Below are 25868 nucleotides of genomic sequence, written 5' to 3'. Positions count from 1 at the left end.
ATGTTTCGTGTGTTCATCCACGTCCTGCAGGCTATTCCATAGAGAGAAATTCAAAAACTTAAATTTCGAATATGAATGCAGTATCGCGCGTTGCGTAATGTTTTTTTTTAAAGCACCGTTCGATTTACGAATTTGATGGATGTAATTAGAACTTCATTTAAGTAGGTGCGATGCCTTTATAAATAGGAAGGTTTTATTTTCGAATCGCGTCTTTATTGCTTGGCTTATTAATTATATCAGCAAAGAATACCTCTTTTTATGCACTCGGGTATTACAAAGTCTAGACGATGAAAAAACAGTGTAAGATGCAATACTAAACTACATTAACCATAGCGATACAGTAGAGTAGGTGCACCTTGTTAATATACAGACTGGAAAATGTAAAAGCAAGTTTACATTTTGTTGTTTAGCATTCAATTGAATAGAGGCTTGTCATCTTTGTAGGAATTAATTTTTAATCAAGACTATCGATTTTTAAGGCACTGCGATCTGCTCGTCCGTCTATCACTAGGCTGAATATTTATAACTTTTGTTGCTGTCCCGGTAATTTTGATTGGTGGTAACACTCAAACTCAATTTGCCGGTGTTGCCATTGTTCATTTTTCCTTCATTAAAATGTCAGTCAAACTTAAAATTTATTTATCGGCGTTGATGTCTATAGGAGCATAATCAAATATAGTAGAGTATAGTAATGGCTAGATTATAGGTAAGCTGAACTTCTTGTAATGCCCCTGAGGCCCTTTTAGTGCAATACTCAGGCTGTGGAACACACGGAAGTAATTCGAGTAGCCTACAGCCGAAGCCTTCCAAGTTATTTTGTTTACTCCAACACTTATTTTCCATTGATAAACTGACAATCAATTTTAAACTGTAAACCTTTGAGTTAAAACTGGAAATAGCTTGTCGGTTTTCAAGTTACTCACTTTACGTGGTGGTGTCATTCATAATAATTATAATTATAATTAATTAATTATAAATTATAAATTATAATTATAAATGCGGACAACATCACATACATTGTTCTGAACCCAAAGTAAGTTGCTAAAGCACTTGTGTTATGGAATTCAGATACAACGAAGGTACCACAAACACCCAGACCCGAGACAATGTACAAATGTGAATTTTTACATTGACCCGACCGGGGATCGAACCCGGGACCTCAGAGCTAGCGACACCTTGAAACCGGTGCGTACGCCACTCGACCACGGAGGTCGTCATAATGATTTTATAGTAAGCATTTTTTTATGTTTAATTAATATTTATTTGTTGAGACACGTTTTCTTTAAAATATATATTACAGTAGTCCAATCTAAATAGTATTCGCGGCATAACTAGAATATTGTTGGACGCAGGGCGTACATCATAGTAACCGGGTTACGGCCGGGTCACAGCCCCGTCCCGGAACGACACACTGACCCGTTAAGGATACCAGGAAAACGTATCGAAATAGATCGAGCAATTATTCTAAGAAGCCTGAATTACGGCTTCATTATAAAACTTTTTTGTCAAACGACCTTTTTCAAAAGAAAAGCTTAAAAAAAAACAGATTCGTGCCAAGTCGCTTTGTTTGTTTTTTTTAGCTTAGTCTTTAGCAATAAACAATGTAGAAAACTACTGCATTAAAGTCAAGCTTTGTATAAAAAATACTTCTTGAAAACCGCATTTTAGTAAGTTATCTCAAAACATTATTTCTAAATCTGTTACTTAGCTTTCGTCTTCAATTCATGACCGCTTCAATAACAACTAGCAAGAAATAAAAAATGAAATAAATAAATTTTAAAATACAGTTCTTAATTAAAAACTTAAAATCCGAATGAGTCCTGAAACAATAAAACCTCTTTGCTCTATCCACTTACGACGAAAGCCAATCCTACTAAATGTGAACTAAATGTAATCTACTTTTAACCAGCAAACATCAAAGAGTACACTTAACAACAAAGCTTGTATTCGGGAGCACAAGGCTTTACGTACTCGTACACGTGTCCCGGTAGCATCCCTGTGGAACTAGGCCATAGCGGGCCGGGCCAACCAATCCGGGCAGGGTCACCGCGACCTACCTCAACACTTATTTGTTCGAGCGTACGCAACGCCATTTTGGATTGACAAGTTACCGCGCTATTTTGAATTTGGAATGCTTTTAGTTCTTGAATATAATAGCTATGATTATTAATATTTATTATTTTTTTTTGGCTCTGGAAATTATTTTAACTTCTTGTGTATTAAAAAAAGTATCCATCTTACTTGAAATTTTTCGGCTATTGTTCTGAAACCAGTACATTCATTTAAGATTTTCTTTGAAATATTATGTCAAACCTTTTTCAAGATTACATACTTTTTGTTGAAATTTATAAGAGATCGTTTTCTGGCATGTGTTAAGCGTAATAATGTCTTCTGTAGATCTTTGGCAAGAGAATTGATAGTAATGCCAAAATGCGCTTAACGGTCCGTTAACTTAGTGATTTTGTTAGAATATTTTTTATTAACAATAACGTTGTTTTTCTAATATGATTATGTATAAGGAAAAAAAAATGTTTCCTTTCGCACTTTAGCACATATCAGGTTCCTAACGATCTACGTTAGATAGTAGGTTAAAAAGAGACTGAATTAGGACTCTTAGCTTTATAACGAGATAGTCACGACCATCGCGTGTAACTGCCCTAATGACGCGTAAAGGCCGCTTCACACGAAAAGCGAGATGTCTGTAGAAGAAACTTAAATAAGGACTATAAATATACTGTTATAGAAATTCACATTATATGAATTTAAGATACGCTCGTTAAGTTACTTTAGTTTTATGAATTAAATAACATAGATATAAAAACTTTTAGCTATTTTTTTTTCCAAGTTCTTGTTTCGTTGAAAAAGATTGTTGAAGGAGCGTTCAAGGAGCAATTTCTTTTTCAGCCACATTCGATGATATAAACAACAGCATCATTAAAACATAAGCACAAATCGAACGCATCCACAAGTTGGTAAAAACACCATTGAAAAACAGAAAACTATCATGGAACACAGAAAGACATATGTGTAGTAAAAAAGAGACGTTGCTCTACATTGTGTATCGTGCCATCTCGCTTCCACAGCAGTATTCTTATTTTAAGGGATGGTAGTAGCCAGGCCTGCATGAGGCTCAGGTAAAAACACTGTCCTGCCAATTAGCAATGTTGTCTCGTGTCGTGCTTGTCCCGTTACACGAAGACCGGACTTAGCAAGCAATTTGGCTGAAGTTAGCACTATTACGCCCCAGGTAGCATTCGTGACTATTAAGCCGAAGTAAATGTTGTATCATATGTTTAAGGGAACTTCCTTATACCTTTCACTCACATTTACTCAATCCCGAACATTTGCTAATGAATGCGGAGTTTTGGCGATGTTCATGCATTCACAAATCTTCGCTTCACAACATTCAGACAACGCCATCTAGTATCAAACTAAGTAATTGTAATATGAGTACTAGACAACTGATAAATAAACTTAAATATATCTAAATAGAACACAATTTAGATGAATTACACCCAGACTCAGAATAAATGATTATGCTCATCACACAAAACTTTGTGTCCTGGGTGGGATAGAACTCATGACCTCCGGCATAGCAGTCAGGGCTACTTGACTAGACCAACAGGCCGATAAAATTAGATGGCAGATTAACCGATGTATTGACCTTTCGTGTAAGCGTTGTGATTTTTCTGTTAATACCATTGCTAAGCATTGTCGCACGCACTTATAAGATCTTTATGATCATCTATTGTTATCAATATAAAGGTGTGTTTTATCTATCTATACTAATATATAAAGCTGAAGAGTTTGTTTGTTTGTTTGTTTGTTTGTTTGAACGCGCTAATCTCAGGAACTACTGGTCCAAATTGAAAAATTCTTTTTGTATTGAATAGACCATTCATCGAGGAAGGCTTTAGGCTATAAACAATCACGCTGCGACTAATAGGAGCGAAGATACAATGGAAAATGTGAAAAACACAGGGCAGGTATAAATCATAACTTATATCTTCTACCCACGGGGACGAAGTCGCGGGCAACAGCTAGTCATTTATAATTAGACAAAGGTTAACAATAGATAGGTCGCCTTGCCTTTAATTTAGATGTTATTTTAGGGCCAACGATACTTGAAATTCGACTGTATATTGCCACAATGGTGTTGGGGTGATGGGTTTTTTTAAGATCTATAAGATATTTGGTTTGGCACTCGAAAAAAATCTCACGGTACGATACAAACTGTCCTATTTGATAATCGTGTTTTTAAACTATCTGTGGCCTGTGCACCATTTTTTTGCGTAAAACAGGAACAAACATCCATGCAAAAACCTTTCGCGTTTATAATATTGAAGGAAGTATAATTATTGTGAAGTATATCTACATTTTTAAGGTGATTGTAAAGATTGCAATAGGTAGGTAATAACCAGGCAGTGATGTCATTTCATTAGCACATTCAGGTAAGTGTGACTTCTTGATAAAGAGCGGGAAATACAGACGATGTCAGCTTTACTAAAATAGAGTAACTTTAGTTCATGTATATATGATCTCAACTTAATTGGTTCGTTAGTTAAAGTTGTAAATATAAGATGTTAAAGTGTGGCTTTTCATTAATAACTTACCTTTTATACTACGTATATATATAATAATAAATAAACTGAATCGTCAGAACTAGTGTAATATTTCAATTCAGTTAAAACAAAACCCAATCAAACCGAATTCAGTAGCTGAAGTAATTATAAATCCCGATTTTATTAACCGTTCAATTTGAAACAAACTCTTTAACAAGAGAGTTTGGAAACTTTCCACAAATCCTTTAAGACTCATAATCCAGATACTTATTGAATAAGAGCTTTCTTTTGTTCTTGGAATTTAAAAATAAATTGAACTTCTTTTTTTTGGGCTTAAGATTAACGAACTCTTAAGTGATTCTATGCTGAAATCAAGTTGGGAAAACTCCCTTAGATATTATGCGCACTCACGTCGTTCTGTGAATCTGCTATAATTGGGTGGATCCCGGAAAATATTAGGCCACTCCCTACTCGAGGGTGTCGCAGAAGCTTAATTAAGTGAGGAATTAATTCGAGTAAAGGGGTTGAATCTCCATCGAATCTAGACGAAATCAAGTCTTTGTACTCTCAGCAACTAAAATTCATGTTCACAATCAGATTTAAATGGTTCTGATTATAAACAGCTTTGGTCTCAAAACGGGGAAGTAACTTACTGAACATTAATACCACTGATGTTATAAGTATTTTTTATAATAGCTATCTGAGACTGATTCATTATTAGAGGCGGGATCGCAAATCGCAGTTCGACTCGCGATCCCACCGCATCAGCTCATGATTAAGGACTCCGGTTGGATCCGAAACTAGTCGGGCACTCCCGATAAATACGCGTCAGTAAACCATTACATTATTTAATAGTTATGAATAACGTTGTTAGTTCAAGAATCTGTGTTTGTTGAACAACTTTTATAGCCGACATTACACACTAGTGTGCACTACAAGTTGAATATTCAAGAGATAAAGGAAAGTGTAAGTAATATCTCGTAAGCTGAAAACAGGTTGAATTTCCTTATGAGCTGGTTTCTATGACAGTCTGAGTATTCGCCTGATAATCCACTTACTGATACTATTATGGGCCTCTTATGTAACGAAACCCTTTATCCTTATCGGTTTAGGACATTTTATATGTAAATTTGTGATATTAGTTTTGGTATTTCAGTTTAGAATATCGTTTGACGTTCAACAAGTATTCAAAAACTGTTTACATATTTATTGAACATCTTTTACCGAGTTTCTTTTGAGCTCCTATTCGAGCCAGCGCTTAATTACGTAGTTAGCAGTATTTAGTAGATTAAAACAGAACTCGATTGTCGGGCTATAGGACCTCATGGTACCGGCCACAGTCTGATCGCATCAATCATGTACCTCCATGAAAGATGTAATCGTTCACAACAAACTAAGCTGTGAGTAATTTCATGCATCGTTGACTCTAAATAAACAATGCAATGAATTGCCTTTGTGTGAGGTACTGCTGTTCTATATAATGTTTGTGTAGTTTTTATTGTATGTAAGGCCGCGTATTGAAATATAGCCAAGTTTAAATCGTTGTCGTTGTGCAGTTGAATGTTAAATAAGGTTCGACGGTTCGATTTCGTTGATAAGCTAAAATCACACTAATTTGATACATGTGTAAGTTCAAATTTGCATATATTACTAACACAAGTGAGCACAGCAATAAGTAATAGCTAGGAATCAATTTATTGTTTTATGTTTTTTTTATTTAGGTTATATCAGGTTATATGATCAAAAGCAACTTTTCCTATATAACCTGTACATGTGGCTTTTATTAAATACCTATTTGCAAAGAGTGTCACATTATGTTTGGTAGATCTAACACCCACACCCTTGTTGAAAGTTTTTTAAGATTTTCATGAATTATTCAGGAGTATCATGTACCAACTAATAATTGACCAACAGTAATAAAAGATAATCGCAGTCTTAGTCCTTTTTTCGACACTTAGCTTTTCAACACGAAATCTAAGTGCTAATAGAGAATTATTATATTTTAATTGCAATCCATTGAAATGTCTATTATTGATTTACACTCTGATGTAAATTTTCTGATAATAACACAGTGTTTATTATAATAATAGTGTCCTTATGAATGCATTTGATTGATTTGCCGACGAGATCCGTAGATTGCACAAGGTTGCATCATGTCATGTAATTTATTCTATTCAGATCTACATTATAATATTAATCTAACAATAGAATGAAAATATTGTCATCCTATTATGTAGTGCACAAGTAAAGGTGTGTGCAAATGGCGTGTGGTATCGGGATGGTACGAGATGATTATATGTGATATGGAAGCTTGGATTAGTATTCATCGATATTTTAAGTGACAACTGTGCTGAGCGGAGTTTGTTGCGTTTATTCTCCATAGCCAAATAAAAATCAAAATATCTTTTTTTGCACAAGGTATGAAAACAATACAATAATCTGACATGCATTGCTGTAAAATCACAGCATGCAGATTTGATGTTGTTTGTTGACATAAACCAGCAAAAAAATGTGTACATAATATTTCGGGCTGATTCCTTTATACTAAAATCTTAAAAAAATATATAATAACACTAAACAGCAAAGTAAATTTAGCAAAAATAGTAAGTTTAGTGGTATTTTAGTCGTATATTGAAAAAAATATTTTTTGATATATATTTTCTTCTGGTTCTCCAGAAAACTCTTTCATTGATGGCGGTCGAATGTGGTAGGATATCTTATATCTCTTATATGCTAGTGTGCACTGTGCAATCGCATCTTAAGCGCATCAATTCCACGCACGATCCCATCCAATGGAATTTGTCGGCGTCTTTTGTGTGACGCGTCACAACTAGCTTTACAACTACCTTTTTAAATATTATTGTCGATGTGCAAGTGAGACAACACTACACCTCATTGAGCGACGTCTCCCTTTTACGATTACAATAATATTAAGAGGTTGCGATACTCCCCCTGACCTGTGACAACGACTTTAAGGTAACCAGATTTTTTTAGTTAAATCGAATCATTGTAAACTAGCTGTTGCCCGCGACTTCGTTCCCGTGGGTAGAAGATATTAGTTATGATTTATACCTGCCCTATATTTTCCCATCCTTAGTATGTTCGCTCCTATTAGTCGCAGCGTGATGGTTTATAGCCTACAGCCTTCCTCGATGAATGGTCTATTCAACACAGAAAGAATTTTTCAGTTTGGACCAGTAGTTCCTGAGCTTAGCGCGTTCAAACAAACAAACTCTTCAGCTTTATATATTAGTATAGATTAAAGATCTATTTATCGCTCTTCAATTTGTAGGTTGTTTTTAGAAACGCAGCTTTGCTTTATTAATGAATATAATGTGTTAAAATTTGTTTCAAATCTGTATTGAGTAGCACTGTCACAAAGGTAGGTTTCTCCTCTTTGAAGTCTGCTTAGATTACTGATCTATATTTATAATTCATATCGCTTTACAGTTTTTGAAGCAAGCAGGCAGTCTTAAGTTATTGCATATTACCATCTAGCATTGAAAAAAATTCAGACATAGTCGTTTCTAAAGTTACATAAAATATTGGAAACAACGAAAAATTATGTCATTCAATCTGGCGAAAAGTGCCTTTAACAACCAATTGTTTACAAGAGTTCATCATTTAAACACAAACATATTACAATTTATAACACAAATAGGCCACACAGCACCATTGATGACACAACACAATGCCTACAGTTCACAGTCGCGTGTACGACACAAGGTCGAACCTACACTCACGCATTCACAGCAGTCCGTGCTCATTCATCACTTTTTACACACTCCACCTCGTAATCATAATGTTCCTTTGTTGTGATTTCCTATGGATGCGATCTGGGTATTCGAGGCACGCGATTTTCATTTGTTAATGTCGAGTGCCTTTATAGAGCTGGTTGAAGTTACAATGAAGTATGGATGTCGACTTGATTTTTGTAATGTAGCGGTTTCGAGATTATTCTGTTGATTTTTTGTTTGATTTGCTGAATGTAGGTAATTCTTTGAACTTTGAATATGTGTCGACCTATAGACCGTAAAAATGTATTCTACATTTTCTATATTTTAAAAATTGACCTGCTTTAAGAAATTTATCACGTAGCACCTAGCATTCGTGGATCAAACAAATACTATTGTCTGTACTGTCATACTCGGGGATCAAACCCGTAACACGTAGCGCTCTGTAAGCTAGGCGTGGTGACCTAACCACTCGTTAGAGACCTCAAAAACAGCTTGTGAGCGGTTTAGTACAGCTAAATCCGCAGTTCGTATATGCAGGCTTTTACGTGATGGAATCTAAATATAGGGAGTACATTTAAAACTACCACAAAAACCGTATTCGTTTGTTACCTATACTGGAAACTAAAGCGCAGTAAATCCGATACGGGTGTAATCTGTACTAACGAGAATCGTAACGTTAGGCTTATGGCACACAGAGGGACTACGTAACTTGAGAAAGTCAGCGATGATTTAAAAAACCTAAATAAGTACCATCGTTTTTAAATTTCACTCCATTTAAATTTTATCAACATTGGTCCAGCTGTTGTGTTTATAATTGTAAAGTGTATGTGAAGCTACCCTGAAAATTTCAGCCTGCTAGCTTCTTGGCCTCAAAATTGAGTTACAAAAAAACAAACAAGAAAGTGAGTGTATAATAATGTCATTTTCTCGCACGGCGGAAACGCACGGGTTGTTGAGTGGTATAGGTCACTACAGCAACAAAATAAGGCGGCATGGCGCCGATAGGACAAATACGTTGAAAGTCCGGGTGAGTTTGTATAGGTAAAAGTAAAACCCATGGGATACAAGGTATACAAACCGAAACTTAGAAGTCTTTATTTTTAGTGCAATTGGTATTTTGATAGTATCACAGGTTCAATGAATAGAGGCTGGTGATATCTAAGGCCTTGGCCTCAACCGATAAACAATAGTGCTTCTGACACCGCTGTAAACGTGTATTGATACCACGCTTCACTTACAAATGAGGTTAATCGATTTATTGACGGATTAATTGAAATAATCGATACTTTTAGAAATCGATAAAAAGCATTCGAGTCGTTTTTCTTGAGTTTATAAATATGTAGTTTACTGTTATCACTTGCAAGGTGCGAAAAAAGCCTCATAATTAGTACTGTATGAAGTTTTTTACACATGAAGAATTATTAAAAGCAAGTACCGTAAAAAAGACATGCCTTTCAATGGTTAGTCACCGTAAACAAACATAATTAAGCTGAAATAATAAATTATTTATAACTACCCAACCCAAGTTGGTGACAGAAAACAAATTCGTGTTACGAAGTTACAAAATAACTTTCATAACAAGTTGTTTAAGTTTGATAAGGTTTTATGGAATATTAAAAGCCTTGAGCGGCCATGTTACAAAAAAAGAACTTCTAAAAGTTAAAAACACCTCGAAAATTTCAGAAGCCACTGAAACTAGGGCAGTTTTTACTGACACAATTATGAGTAACAGCAATCAGCATTGAATTCGCGAAATTCTTTTGTATTTAAATTGTTACGTTACACCGTAGAAAATAAAACTCTTAGTTTCTGTTATGTATCTTTTCTTTACTAGATGGCGCTGCCTGTTGCAGCGCATTATTATCTTAACCATTCAAATAATTAAGGGTCATAACATAGGTATTTATTGATTTCATATAAAACCTGGCTGAATCCATACATTCATTGCATTTTAGAAGAAGATAAAAAATTTATCGCGTTTTTAATGTAGCAAGGCAATTCCTATTGAAATGTCCTTTTGGGGAGGACGAGGCTAGTGTCAGATTCTTACTTGACTAGATATGTAATCAGACCTTCAATTCCTATGTTTGATATAAAATCTGGTATCAGAGTTTAAAATCAGCCGTAGGCGTCTGACATGCTTAACATGCACTTAAATTTAATATATATAATCAGATTTTTATCGCATGTTATATCAGATTATATCAAGGTATAGTAGTGCTGCCCTCCTTGCGTCGCTTGCAATAAAACGAGTCCATAAAACACCATTGCCAACTTGGCAAACAAGAATATAAACGTGTATGTCTTAGTATTTTGACCTATTCTATATATACCTACTGTATTACGTATTTATCTTGTATTTAAATGTGTCAAAACAGTTTGGATTTTGTGTATTTTCTATGGAGATAATTCAAGGGGTTTTTACAATATGCCAAGATATTGAGTGGACTTTTGGTCTAGTTAGTGTTAGATTAGTGGCCCTTACCCCACTGCTATATCGGTCGTGGGTTCGATTCCCACCCAGAACAAATGCGTATGTGATAACGAAGGTCATTGCCTGACCTGGTGGCTTTGCCTGAAAGCTGTGGAATGATATATTTTTTTTTTATAACTATTGAATAATTAAGGGCCATTACACAAATATTTTAAAAGAAAAATCATAAGTAATGACAAAAAGAAAGCTACATGAATTAAGCAATTTCAAACAAGGAATGACAATAATTAAACACAAACAATAAGAAAACACAATTAATTGTAACCATAAAATAGCCTATTAACATTTAACAAGCAAACACAATTCAATTGTTAAAAATATGAAATCAAAACAAAATAATAAACCATATTTATTTACTCCGAAATGTAATTTCAGTTACTGTTAACTGGCAGCAAAGTATTGGCAATATAAATCAATGTTGCCTTATTGAGCAGCATTTTATTACCTCCCTATTTTCAAAAGCACCTCATTTGGATATTCTCCTAGTACACTTCTATCGGTCTAGAGCTGTTCAAATGCCCTCGGACTCAGAAATATTATGCAGCAATAACAAAATCTTGAATACACAATGACCTTCCGAAGAAAAATACTGCACTCAAGCACGTATTGAATCGTAATAAAAAGTAACGTGCAAGTTACATAGATACTTCTTTTATAATATCGACGCAAACATACGAAAGTTGAGAATAGAACACCTTATTGTTAAGTCTCTATAGATCGTTTAGCTTGTTGTTGCTTAATTACTCAAGTCTCGAGTTCAGTGTACAGGCGAACACAAATACTGCAGATATATAGATGAGCCATAAAACGCTGTATTTGTTCGGTACATCTGCGCTGGGAATGTTTAGACGCTGTAAAATAACACCACTGAAATATTTTATCGATGGCGCGTTAAGCTCTGTGAAAGTTATGGCTATTGCCATGTCTCGTTGGACATCGGTAGGTTTTATTTTCTCCGTTTTATCGACGATTATTATAGGGAAAATACTTTTGGGTACATTATATCGTTCTATTATAATAAAGCTGAGAGAAAACAAAAATAAAATTCACGAATCATTATTGAAGAAATAAATGTCTGTATCTTCCCACGATGCAGCATTTCGTTGCGTCGGGTTTGAAAAATCAAATTAGAATTCTTTAAATACCGGGATTGCGCTCTCAAACGGCTTGTGAGATATGGCGCTTGGTTTTTGTTTTATTTAGTGCCTTCGATCGCCGGCTGCTGTGCGGGCGGCTTCCACAAAAAGACCAACACATCTATCTGCGATTATCGTAACTGACATTCTGTTTAATTCATTCTTAACTGATCTTCCAGTGATATATGGAAGACAGGTTGTTTAACATATTAAATTAGTATTTAAAAATTAGTGGCCTTGATGTCTTCCTCAATAAGATTTTTTTAGTTGCCTTGTCCAATTTGCATTTCAAAATAGCTCAGCATATTTGCACCTCATTTCAATTCATTCCAAGATTATTATTCCTCTTTTACTTTCATAAAAAGCTGTCATGAGACAAAAATATAGTCCAATAAATCTTATCGATAAAATAACGACTGTCAAAAGTTGCAGTTCGATGCTTTTAGCAAAACAGGGTGGGCATATTTCTTCCATCACGATTTATTCTTAATGAATTCTCAGAAAGTTAACCTCGTTTTCGTGATTGGAATTAATAAAACGCGTGTGAATCATTAATTTGTTTTCGTCTGCGGTGGATCGCAATGTAGAATTCGATTCAGGTATCCGAATTGAAATTGGTCCATTTTTGCCGGCGAAGTACGTAGCAATGATTATGGAAGACCGGCCGTGTAAACGACTCACGGATTGGAACAATCACTTAGATCAAGTTAGAATGTCCCACGCACTGGCGTGGCGCGGCGATCGCAATGAGTTTTTTTTTGCCATATTGTAAAATAGTTGTGGGTAGGTATAGATTATTTCGCGCAACCAAAAGAACGAAAATTATCGTTCCTTTTAAAGCCTTTTTCTACCAGACCTATCTTTCGCGATTTCTGGCCCTGCATAGGTACGTGGCTATATCACCACCCTATCTTTGCTAGACGATGGCTCTGAATTGTACATCATGTTTGTACTATTTCAGTAAGTGCAAGTTCCCCAAGCGTTAATGCGAGCCCCCAGCCCTCATTACATACATCAATCCACGTCTGTTGTTCAGACATTCGCATAACGTGTTTTCCTAGGTTTGTTAGCGGAGGATCGCGAACTCGGCCTGACCTCGCAGCTAATTTGACTTCATATACGAGTAATGGAAAATCTCCGACTTGACGTTAACGATTTACCAACGCCCATACCACGTCTCGTTTTATTTTGATTGTTACTGGTATGTTAATGAGGTTAGTAACGTTCGTGGCTTTCTCTAGCGCTCTTACGATATAATTTGATATAACACTGATACGCAACGAAAATATCTATATGACGGCATTGCTATCTAAATCACGCAATAGCCAGGTCGTTGCCCTCATTATCGCATTGCACGATAACGTGGGACACGGAAAAAATCCATCCTCTGTGCTGATAAAGACGTCGACCAGTTTGGTTAGATCCTTCGCGTTTCCCGTGTGTCTACGAGATTGAGGTCGACGCGGTTCGTTTGGTACGTTCACAGAGTTCTATTTAAAGTGGGTGATGAGTGTGTTAATAACACGAATAGCTCGAGTAAACAGAGTAAGTGTCCTTGGTCGCGGATCGGCGGCGGTGAGGTCGCGAGAGTTCGCCAACACTATTGTAAACATTGAAACTGGCAACCTGTAATCATTGTGTTAGTTGTTTTTGACGGTTTACTGCTAGACGTTCTTTATTTAAACTTCGTCGAATGTACGCAATGACTTCAATGCGCTCGCGATTGTGTGGGATGAATGGCTTCTTAACACATCGATAATATAATCGATTGCTATCGCGCTACGAGGTAAACCTTTTTCCTCGTTATACTTATCGAATATGACTAATTGCCTAATCTGTTGATAAAGTCGACTTCACTGAGACAGTGGGTCAATCGATTTAACAGTCGCAGAATATAAAGTAATAACGAATGTTCATTACGATTATTTTTATCGCTTACTCATTGGGAAGGCCAGTAAAAAGTTGAGAATACTTTTTAATATAACAATGAATTTTCTTATCCAAATATTGATATAATTTTCTTGATAAAACCTTTGTGGCAACTGTTCGGTAAAAGTAAAAGTGATGTAATAGGAATTATTTTTAGTTTGTAAAACCTTGGTGGACACTTGGGTAATTTCCCGCCTTTATTCATATTATAGTCAGCCATCTTAACGAAGATAATCACGTGTTAATAATTATTTATTAATTCCGGTAATACCCCATGTTGTCATATTCATTAATTAATCTTATAAGGAACAATTAATCGTGTTTGTTTGTGGTTAAGTGATAATGATTTGATTATAGGCATGTTCAACTTATCGACAATCATAACTAACAAGGATGGTCTGAAATTATGCCGTTTTCAAAACTGTAACAATTTTGAAGGTGGCCTTGGAACTGCTTAGCAACAATAACAGGATCCCTAAAATATGCTGTAAAGGAAAGGGTGATGCCCTATCTTGTCTATTTTCCGAGATGACCAAGTAACGAAGGTTCCATGTCACCGATGGGCCGCGCGATAGACGGACGATTTATGGATAGGACACGTCTTTTGATAACCGGTATTGCCAAATAAGATGTCAGCGAATGAAAAATGGGTCCGATATTCAACGGACTTATGATAATTTTCTACATGCTTGGAAATATATGGAGTTATTTTATGTATTGATATCGCTGTGGATATTTTCTTTATGTATTTTTCAATCAGAAAATATGCTGGACTGTAACTTTGTTTATTGTCCGTAGCCAAAGGGTAAAAACGGCATCATATTACTTACTCTCAGTTGTCCGTCCATCTATCTTTAGGGAGTAAGTATCTCATAACTAGATTCACGAAATTGTATTTTCGCACAACAGGTATTTCTGTTGCTGCTATAATAATAAAGTATAAAATAAAAATATTTGTTGTTAAGCAACGGTTGGTAAGATCTTAAATTAGATGGATTTTCGAAATTGTTTTGATATTTCCCTTAATGTCCCTAGTTAGACCCGCACTTGACTTCTTATTTATTTTTAGTATCTTGGATTTTGATAAACTTAACAACAGTTTCAGTTCAAGGAATTAAGCCCTTTAATATTCAGACACTAAAGCTCAATTTATCCTGTGCAATAATAACTTACAGTTCACATGAAATAAAAAGGATTGTACTATACACGTAACCGTACAACTTAATGCGTATTTCCTATACCCCGCGTCTATTATTAATGTCTAAAGGCTGTTGGGAAATGGACTATCGTGGTTCTTTGTTACGTTGCTATGTGGGTCATGCATTCATTGCAAGATTACCGTTCTTCACTTAGATCCCTGCTGTTACACAATTAAGCGTATGAAAACTGGGGCGCGCATGACATTGTTGGACATGTGTTTTACTAAGCATAAGTTTGTGTAGAGTTACAATTAGTGTCAAACGTTTTTTGAGCGTTGGTAGGGATAGTTTAGTGTGGTTTACTTTTTCTTTCATAGTGTTGAATGATGGTGCGATATTTCGAAGTTTTTGAAGCTTTGGAGGTTTCGACGGAAAACAATGCTCTCGTTGTTGGAAACGCATTCTGTGCTTCCTAAGGGTTTTTCCTTTTAAAGTTCGGTTTTTATCTTTGTTACAACAACAAGGTCATAACTGTACAGACTTACATGACGTGAATGCCAGGTTTAAAATCTGTAGCACAAATTGTATTCGATTGAATTTCTATTTACAATTATTAATATTAGTGAAGGTACTTTAAAGATTATCGATCTAAAGTAAGTTTTTACATTATATGGTAGTGTAATTCACACTAGTATTAATTTGGATTAAATTTGACGTAAGATATTTGTAATCTTCTTCTAATATATAAAATTCCCGTGTCACGATGTTAGTTACCGTACTCCTCCGAAACGGCTTAACTGATTTTTACCAAATATTTTATGCGTATTCAGTAGGTCTGAGAATCGACTAACATCTATTTTTGTGTTAAGGGCACACTAAAAAAAAATATATTTTTTGGACGAAATTGATTGTTTTTATTTTTTTTATAATGTAGCATTAAAATTACATACAACTAGAAATAATTTATTAGGCAAAACAACGTTTGCTGTGTCAGCTAGTATACGTATATGTATATTTTATTCATGTTAAGTACGTATTCCTTAGGCTTATAAACTTCAAGGTGAATGATAATATTAATCAGTTGTTTATATACTGTCAAAGTTTAGTTTGCGAAGAAATTAACATATTATGTAGGTACGAAAGTTATGCTTATCTTCTTAAGTAATAAAATAATGTCTTTATCTTTGTGTGCTGCTAAAATAGGTTTGTTTCAGACGTTTGGGTAAAGTCTAAAGGTTGTTATTCTCAATTAAAAAGTAAATATAAATATGTTGGTTTGTGATCTCATCGGGTTTATAGTCTTTTTATGACCGAAAAAATTGACAACATTTATTACGCTTTTTGTTTATCGTATCATTATGGCTTTGATTTCGACGGACTAATTTCGATTCGAAACTTTCAACTTTATTTTTTAAAGATATATCATTATGACTTTTAAATCTAGGTTCTGAAGAAGATTATTCTTAAGAATATTCTGCACTAAAAATAAATTTAGCTTTTGAAAGTACCACTCTCTGTTACTTCGCTCAAACGCTTGACCTGTTTAAATAAAAATTAGTCCTGAAGGTAGCTGGTACCCTGAATTTACACATAACCTACTGAAAAATTATATATAACCATAAATCATAAGTAACAAATGCGGAGTTTTGTCAGTAAAAATAAAATAGTATATTGCATAACACATATATCAACTGACCTATTTTTCCATTGGGACTGTAAGGTCCGTAGCTGCCGGAGGACAGCGGCGAGGAGTACCCATTAGGCTGCGGCTGCGCCGGCGGGCCCGGCGACGGCGACCCTGCGCCCGCGCCGCCCGCCATCCAGTCGCGCACGTGCCCGTTGGCCTGGTGCCCGTTGTGGCTGACGCCGGGCTCCGCCTTCACAGGCAGCACGCCGCGGTACGCCACCTCGTGCTTCAGGTCCATGCCGCTGCTACCGCATGCTGTGCCCCCGCCGGCCCCGCCGCCCGCACTCCACACTTCTGCAAACAAAAAAACAGTTAAAACATTAGTATTAATAAATTCTCTTTTTTCCTTCTGACAAGTTGTGTTCACAGAAATCGAGTCTACCCCGAAGGAATACTTAGTGCAGACAGCTTTAAGGTGTAAAGTTAGAGAGTTCTGTTTGATGTGGCCAGAGGTTTAAACGCAATATGTGTATAAGCGCAAGTTCTGAGACTGTTCAGTTTCGTTTCTCTTAGCAGTTTTCAGGGCTTGTTTATTGGTAGATACCGTTGTCGCTTTTCCATTATAGAAGAACATGCAAACAAGGAAATATAAGTCGAAAATGAATAAACTTACATAGAAGAAATAAAGATCGAAAACCGAGTACAATTAAACAAACAAACTTTAAATCTGATTGATAATTCTCAGATCAATTAGCGATACAAAAGAATCGAATGGGCGGTACAGTATCTTATCTAATATTGCCGTTATATTTCAAGGGTACACAATACAAACGAATGACCGAACAAGAATTATCCGAGCTATCTGTGATCTCATCTCAGATAGAGTAATGGCGGTATCGGTTTGGCAACAAAGGGATTCGAGGTGACTAGAGAGCTTTTCGATGCAGAATGCAAAGCTCTATTTGTTTATGGTACAAGACTTTCGCATTCAAGTTCTAAGGTAAATCTCGAAGGAATTAAGTTTGTATTTATTTAAAACTAAGAGACGGTGCAGGGGAATAAGACGTAGGTGGATAATTTGGAGAGATGGTCGGTGATATAGTAACAAAACTACACGGATAGACGAGCGGATAAGGTCACCACGCTAAACTGTGTCGTGTGGTGGGTCCGATCCCCGGTTGCACAAGCGTTTCTGTGATCCACGAATGCTTGTCCTGAGTCTGGGTGTCTTCGTGCATGTGACTAGAATGTTTGCACAAAGATTAAAAAATCCTGTATCTCTTACTTTGATGCTGTCAGTTTATAAGCATCTTTAGACCCAATAAGGGTCTAAAGATGCTTATAAACTGAAAGTCTCTCTACCAATTTGTTTTTTGATTAACAAAAGAATGGACTGCCCTCCTTCACTTCACTTAGATGTAGACGGTTTCTGGCTAAATAAGTTATCTGGCAACACAACAGTGATTATATTGAGGGGCGCTATACCAAGTATCTTGATGTTGCCAAGTCCCCACCACTCATTTGGCATTAGAATCTAAAGCAGAGTTCATTCCACATTTAGCCCGTCCGATATTTGAATGATTGTGACTTAAAATAGCATGGAATTTGTGATGTCTTGAATATAAATACTTAAATATATTAAGCTTTGATTCACCTGATTAATGTATGCTTATATTATAACTAGCTGACCCCGCAAACGTTGTTTTGCCGAAATTTTTTTTTCTAGTTCTATGGACATTTTAATGCCACGTCATAAAAAAAATAAAAACAAACAATTTCGTCCAAAAAATAAAATATATTTTTTTAGTGTGAGCAACCCTTTTCAATTAGGGGTATGAAAAATAGATGTTATTCTATTCTCAGACCTACCCAATATGTATACAAAATCGGTTAAGCCGTTTCGGAGGAGTACGGTAACTAACATCGTGACACTAGAATTTTATATATTAGAAGAAGATGTTATATTACAGTTATTGCATATAAAGAGATGACTGTTTGGTGCGCCCTCGTACCAAGCAATTTTCGATTTTCAATTGTGAATCTGTTCCAAAAACTTTTATTCAAAGCAATCAAAGTAAGTGAACTCATCTTGACCGAAAACACTCAAATTTTATGTATTTGGACCTTTTCTTTTGTTATTTTGAGTTTAAGACGGGATCTGATGAACCCTGTAAGTCGGATTACAGATAGAAAATTACGAAGATTATAAAGTACATATCTTATTCTGTCTGAAATCTTTATTCGATACCTTAAATAATGGTTCAAATCCTTAATATCTAGTTAACTTAATCGCTTAATATCGTAACAAATGCAACTTAATATTTACGACCCAATAAAACTACACGTAGATGATTATCTTTTTGTATAACCTTACTGAGATAAGTTGTAAACTATGGTCTGTCTAGGTATGTGTAGTATCCCGGTCGTAAACCACATCGTCCCGGGATAATCCTGGACCTAGATGACGGCAATCTTGGAGGTTAACAATTGTCCTGCGTTGTGCTTGTCGTAAAATAAGATACACGCTTTTATGTGGCTGTATGTCTTGCTGTTCTGTGCCCAAGTGTTTACATTTTTTTGTTTTTGCTTGTTAATGACGTATGTTGTTAGGCTCTATTAGTGAGAGGAAACGAGACGAAACGAGTGTAATAGAGTGCCATCACGCTTCCAAAATGGCCGCGGTTCAGGTTTAAGACCCCATAGTAGATACTGATTATTGTAAAAGATATTTATTTAAGTTAGAATAATTTGCGTTTGGAGGTATTTAAGTTATATAAAGATGTAGGATTTATAAATAAAGCTTCAATTGAAAAGTCAGATACCAACTTAGAATACAAAATTACAATTCTTCGTAATAGTTATGAAGGTTTGACTTTTAACAAATAATTATTTATAGATAGCCATAGGGGTACCTAACGCTTAATAATCTAGATATCCTAAACATGATATTACAGCATAAATTAATATTGCCTTGTCTACAGAATTAAACGTCTTACAAAAGTAAGTACAAAGTCTGGGTTTTATTTTCACGAAAACGTCTATTTTTCTTTACCGAAAATAAAGCTGTCGTTTCCATAATGCTTATAAATAATTTATGATCAGGTTCTCTCTTCCTTTAAGCCTATTAAGACGGAGAAAATTATGGAAGATATTATTCTGGCGCGAAGATTTAAATTATTTGTGACATTAATAGTATAAAGTATTTGTTTTTTTATGACCGAGAAACTTTTGTCCATGTAGGGTTTAGGTGAATGTTAAAGATACTTTGAATCTTCACTTAAAACTGTTAGGTTTTCGTACGCCAAAGGGTTATAACAGTACCCTGCAACTAAGGTCTGCTTGCCCATTAGTCTGCCACCAGGCCTATCTCATGAACTGTGATAGGTGTTGAGATTTTTACATTTTCGAGTTTAGGCCGCGTTTGGTGTTGCCATAAAATTGTTGGGGGACCAAGTTAGTTGCTTGTACTTTGCCTATTTTCAGGTAACCCTTTGCATCGCGAGTCCGAAACGCTCTTGACCACATATTTCTAGTTTCCGTTTGTCTAAAGTACTTTTAATTACTCTAATTAGTAGCAACACTTTTATCATTACTTCTTTACAAAAGTTTTATGATGGTGTCAAGATAATTTTATATCACTGAAGTCGGAGGTCATATGTTGATCTATGATAGGTGTAAACTAGTCTAAACATGGAATACTGTGTTACTCAGTAAAATGGGAAATTAAGCCAGCTAATAGCCTAATGGAATAAAAACCTAGATAATTACTCCAGTCAAAATACATTCAGGTGAATTCAGCAAGACGGTAATTCAACAAAAAGTTTTGGACAAGGCTTAGGCCAAAGAAGAATTCACGTAAGTTTATACATAAAACTCGTATATACAAAATGTTTGTAAATATTTTATGGGTTCAACAATAAAGTTTGTGACTTTAAACATTTTACGACTAGACATAAAATATAAATATGTAAAACATACGATTTAGCTGTTACACTACTGCAATGAGTTATACATAATTTGTGTTTATACTTATACGTATGTATAAAATAATACTTTCAGTCGTTGGCAAATACAAACCGAGGAAAATATACTGAAAAGCCTGGATATAAACTTAATTAGGTATAATCATAATATAAATACTTTTTAAATTATTACTATTCGAAATGTAAAATGCATTCTAATCTTTCAACATTTTGTCAATTTTTTATTTTCAGTCTTTGTTGTATAATTCCAATATTAATGGAACAACTTTATGACACATCAAAGGGTCAATCACCTTAACCAAATTCGCATGTGATGGTTTTCTGCGAAATATGGCGTCCTAATAAACGCTAAACAAAAAGTCGTGTCGTAATATCGTAAGGTGATCACGGACGACCATTATCCCGATCAAATTATTATGATATAAATCATTATAAATGCAACTCTTTTAAGTAAGGACCGTTACTTTTTTAAATTTCCCACAGCTGGGTAAAGGCCTATTCTCATCAAGAAGGTTTACTACTGAAAAGATTTATTTTTTCTATTGAGATAGATTAAAATTGTAGTAATCTGGAAGCGAACACTAGCGCCAATTCGTGCAGTGACCCAAGCTAGAACTACACTCGATGTGTTAAAAAAAACAACCCTTAGGTCAGTGAAAACTTGCTGGAACTAAAATGGGCTTCTATATACTATAATGTATGATTTTTTTCTTCTTCTTTTCGCAATTGTATCTTTAATGTTAGTTCTACAAACTGGCAAATAAAGACCTGTGTATCACGACGATATTTCAATATTAACGTGAATATTGCGCAATAATATTTAAAACTCGATATAATACCTCTTTTTATTCATTATGCAAGGACTTCTGGTTTTTAAATTCCGTAAAACACGAGACTTTGAATGTTATTTTTATAACAAACATTGAAAGGAGTTCAAGTTTTAATTTAGTCCTAACGATTAACGTAGAGACAAGATTGCTTATATTGACCTATCAAACTGATGTGAATATGTATGATCTGAGTGAGTAATTTGAGGTAATAGTTGTCATGCACCATCATAGGCCTCTGAAACAAGGGTGTAGTTGCGAAGAGCGCAGCGCTCGAGTGCGGCGCGGGCGCGGTTGCACAACGCGAGCGCGCAGAGAAAGCGAGTGACGTCATAACCTCGACACGCTCACCTACTTGCGCGCGCGCCGCTTGCCTGCACCAACCCACTGCCGATACCGGCCCAATGTCGCCGTGCTTTCTCTCACACTGCCTCTTCAGACATAAACAACGTAACAGCTAACTTACCAAGTTACCGAGTTACTACTCAATGCGTAATATCTTCGCGTGAAGATACGCAAATGTATTCTAAACACAACAAAATAAAAGTGTAAACACTGACACCGTTTTTCCGCTATACAACTCTGCAGTTTTAATAGATGCAGTGAAAGTTGTTATATTAAATTGTGTTTAGCGAATACCTGCTGGCTAACCCTGATACAACACTCTCTTATTGTCAATCAGAGTATTTAATATGTCATTTTTGATAACAAAATAATTGTAGGTAATGTAGCTAAGTAACCTCGTTTACTTTTAGTGTGTAATACTCGCTTCTTTTTTGCGACTACATGTTGGTAAATTATGATATTTGAGCGGTGAAATGATTTGTGTAACTGCATTGATAGCTATGAAATAAAACCGAAGTGGCGCCAGTTAGAACATAAAACTAGATTGCATCCGGTGGCGCGACACACCCTAATTTTAACAAATCGCATCTCGGCGTTAGTCGACAATTGGCACCAGCTCCGGTGCAGGCTCCGCGGCGCGAGCTTTGTCTCAATCTCCTGCCATCAACGCTCTCGCCTCATCGCCTCCTACCTCCAACCAAACGGAGGATTCGCTTTTACGACGCGAGCAATAAACTTTTATGACTCATTACGATAACGTTAGAATAAAATACGCCAAGAGCAATCGAAAGAATGTAAGTGCTAGCTCGTCTCTCGCGGAGAACATTTGATTCTGTATTTTCCTTTCAAAAATATTCATCGCAAGGAGTCGCTAGTCATTGCGATTGCGATCGTCTGATTTATGCGCGGTGCTATACAAGAGAAGGAGCTCAGAATATATTCACTGAAATAAATCCGGTGCGGTTCGGTGGTTCACGCGGGGAACGCGCGTATAAAGTATCTTCGGTGCGGTCAGCACATATAATATCGCATATAAAAGTATTATGGAAAAGAACGAGGACGTGCCGGCGACGGCGGGCGTCCTGAGAACATTGCGGAGCGCATGCAGCTCCCGATGGCACTGATGTAGTGTCGCAGCCGGCGTGGCGCGCACAGACAGTTTGACTCATGCAGGTTGTCGCAATATATATGCAAAGCTTTGTGACCCGCACTCTGCTGCGGCATTAAAGAATTGTCGATGACGCGGAAATAGAATTTACGAGTACTAGCCCACCATCAGCTCGGCTCCGCGGCACCGGCGCGGCGAGGTATATTGAGCGAGGTCACTGGCTCGCCGGCGGCGTGCTGTTGCCGGCGTTGCGTCACAGATACACTAATGGCCTTGTTATAATATATTTATGTAGGCATATTTCTAGGTGGAGGGTTCGATAACCGTGCCCTGAGGTGGGAATAAACCGTTTGTGTTGTTTTCCGTAATTAGAGAGTCTGTTCGGCGCAACGGACGACTGACGGGCTTCATGCATTATTGAGTTGAGCGCATGGTAGGCAGACCGGGCTCAGGTGATTGCGAGCAAATTGTTATAGTTCCCACGGGACTTATCGCCGTGTTTGTGGGCCGTTTACGTAATATTATGAAATTTAAACCGGGCTCCGTGCAATATGTGCTGTTTAGGAACGCTATGAATTTACACAACATTTTTAAAGTTATAAAACAAATTCTTGCACTGCGAGTAATCTTCAGGTGAATTGCAAAAAAATGCTCATTCTATTCCATATTTTAATTAAAAATTTACCATTTTCCACTGTGGGCGGGAGGAACTTTCATCACATAAACGACATTCCCGACCAACCCACTTTATATTACGAATGCAGACTCTAGTGCAATTGAACGAATCAAGGATCGGGACGTTTCTCTCGCGAAACTACATTTTCACATTATTGTCAGAGAGAAACGTGAATAGCTAAATTCAGCAATAACTATAGAGAACAAGAAAGGAATTTGACGGCAGTAAAAATCTTGGAAAATAAAGTATCAAGTAACAGTAAATATGTGAAAGGCGGGCTTTATTCACGATATTTGACACTGGCAATACGGCACTGATGTCCGCTGGGGAGTGCTTCAATAACGCGATTTCTAAACTTAGTCTGAATGTAAAGTCGTCGGATGTTCTTGCCAGATGACAGTCCGTGTGTTTACTGCGAGTCGCTGGAATACGAGACGATGCGAGAAGATGGGGAAAGATGAAAAGATTGGAGGATCCCGTGCGGGGAAAATCACGTAGCTATTTTATCGGCGCATCGTACCGTCTCGATGGTCTGCCACACTACTTTTACGAAACGGATTTGACAACACGCTGAGATTTTTAATACAACATTTTCAGTACAAACATCGGACCCTAGTAAAGTCGAAGACGGTAAAAGTAAGCAACTTTACGTAAAGTTGGGTACTTTTAATTAAACTTACGTGTAATGAAAGTGGTTTGCGTCAACTTTTCAGGGTTAACGTTTAGATTGTAAGGGAATTAATGATACGATAACAGAAACTTTTATACCTATTTTATGTACTTGTTATGGACAAAGGCGAGTAGCAATTTGCCTTTCTTACAGGTTTTGATATTGTACTTGAGTATAATGATATTACAAGATTACACCTAGATGAACAAGTAAACGCTGCTTGCAGTCGCAAAAACATAAGTGTCTCTGAGCAAGCAATCTTGATTCAAGGAGAGAGTTGTCGAACCAAATGACATCTAAGATAAACTGACGACTAGAGAGCCGCAACAAGTAGGTAATGTGAACAACTGAACACAACTATTAACCGTTATGATATCCATAAACGTACAATTCGTAAGACAATACAAATGTATTGCATTTAAATAAAATTATACGTCAATTTATCAAGTGTGCAATGTTCTACTAAGATTAATACGACGGCCATATTAGGACGAAGACCTATTTGACACTGACTGAGATTTACAGATGTACAGTTGTGCAAGAACCTCTTTGGATGACATTACGATTTAAAGGTATCAGATTATATTTTGCAGTCCTACTTTATTTATAGTGGCAACACCACAGCAGCACCAATTGAAGTGCTGCCACGGTGTTGGGAATTGGCATTTTGGCATTTAAACAGTTCCGTTTCACGTTGATTCCAATTTTTGCCGCTGGGAAAAGTCAGTTTGTTTTATGATGCAGCCATATGAAGTTGGACAAGATTTAGTTGCTTTTAAAATTGCTCAATGCACGCGCAGATTGATTGAGTATGACATTGGTTTACAAAGCTTTCGAAAGTTGTAACTTGACTTATATGGCTTGATAATATTTGCTAACAGATGCCACCTTTTTAATGCTTCATATATTTGAGGAGGCTTTAATCTTCTTTGAATGACATGTGTGGAGGGCTTTTGTTGAATGATGGATTGTGTGTGAAAGATATATTATGTCTATACCTACACACACATTTCGAGCACATAAATATATTTACGAGTATATCGTCGTGTGTGATGTACTTTTGACTTACAACGATGACTTACAAAATGATAAATTACCTTCCCTTAAAGATCCATTAAAATAAAAAATAAACATTATTAATAACAACAATAGTTTCATTTATCTCCTGGTTTGTTAGGTATATTTATTTATTTTGTGGCATCGTCGGTCTTAATTTGGAAAACATCTACAGAGTAAAAGGCAACATAACACTCCATAATTCTGAAGATAAAAGGACCCGACCCATTTCATTTTTACTTAAGGCGATGTCTCATGCCTTACCGCGTAACGGCCCCAAAATACTGCCCCGAGAGATACCGATACCCTCAGCATTTACCCTGACAGAGCATATTCCTCAATATGTTACAAGAACATAATTTATCAAAAAAGACCTAAAAGGAAAATGGAAAAATCGAGCATCATATCAAATGTCCTAGTTTTTGGAAACACAATATATATTATTTTAATAAAGATAGATGACAAGTTAATTGAATGCCTTTGAAAGAACGAATACTTGCAATTACTGTTTATCCTGTAATTATATTATAAGATTCAATTATTGCATTTGTACATATTTTCAGGCAACAACGTCGCATA

At 36.1% G+C, this 25868-nt stretch overlaps 1 protein-coding gene across 2 annotated transcripts in view; it reads right to left on the bottom strand.

Moving 5' to 3' along the window:
* Window positions 1-25868, bottom strand: part of LOC113505730 (ecdysone receptor-like) — a 129660-nt gene that overhangs the window by 53750 nt on the left and 50042 nt on the right. For both annotated transcript variants that reach the window (XM_026888541.1, XM_026888548.1), the window contains exon 3: window positions 16694-16978. In XM_026888541.1, coding sequence (XP_026744342.1) covers window positions 16694-16922 — 229 coding nt within the window. In that variant the 5' untranslated portion in view covers window positions 16923-16978. The remainder of the gene's footprint in view (window positions 1-16693; window positions 16979-25868) is intronic.

The sequence above is a fragment of the Trichoplusia ni genome, chromosome 2 (genome assembly GCF_003590095.1).
Source record: "Trichoplusia ni isolate ovarian cell line Hi5 chromosome 2, tn1, whole genome shotgun sequence".
Lineage (NCBI taxonomy): Eukaryota > Metazoa > Arthropoda > Insecta > Lepidoptera > Noctuidae > Trichoplusia > Trichoplusia ni.
Note: the sequence above shows the minus strand (reverse complement) of the source record. Positions and strands in the feature narration are given on the sequence as shown.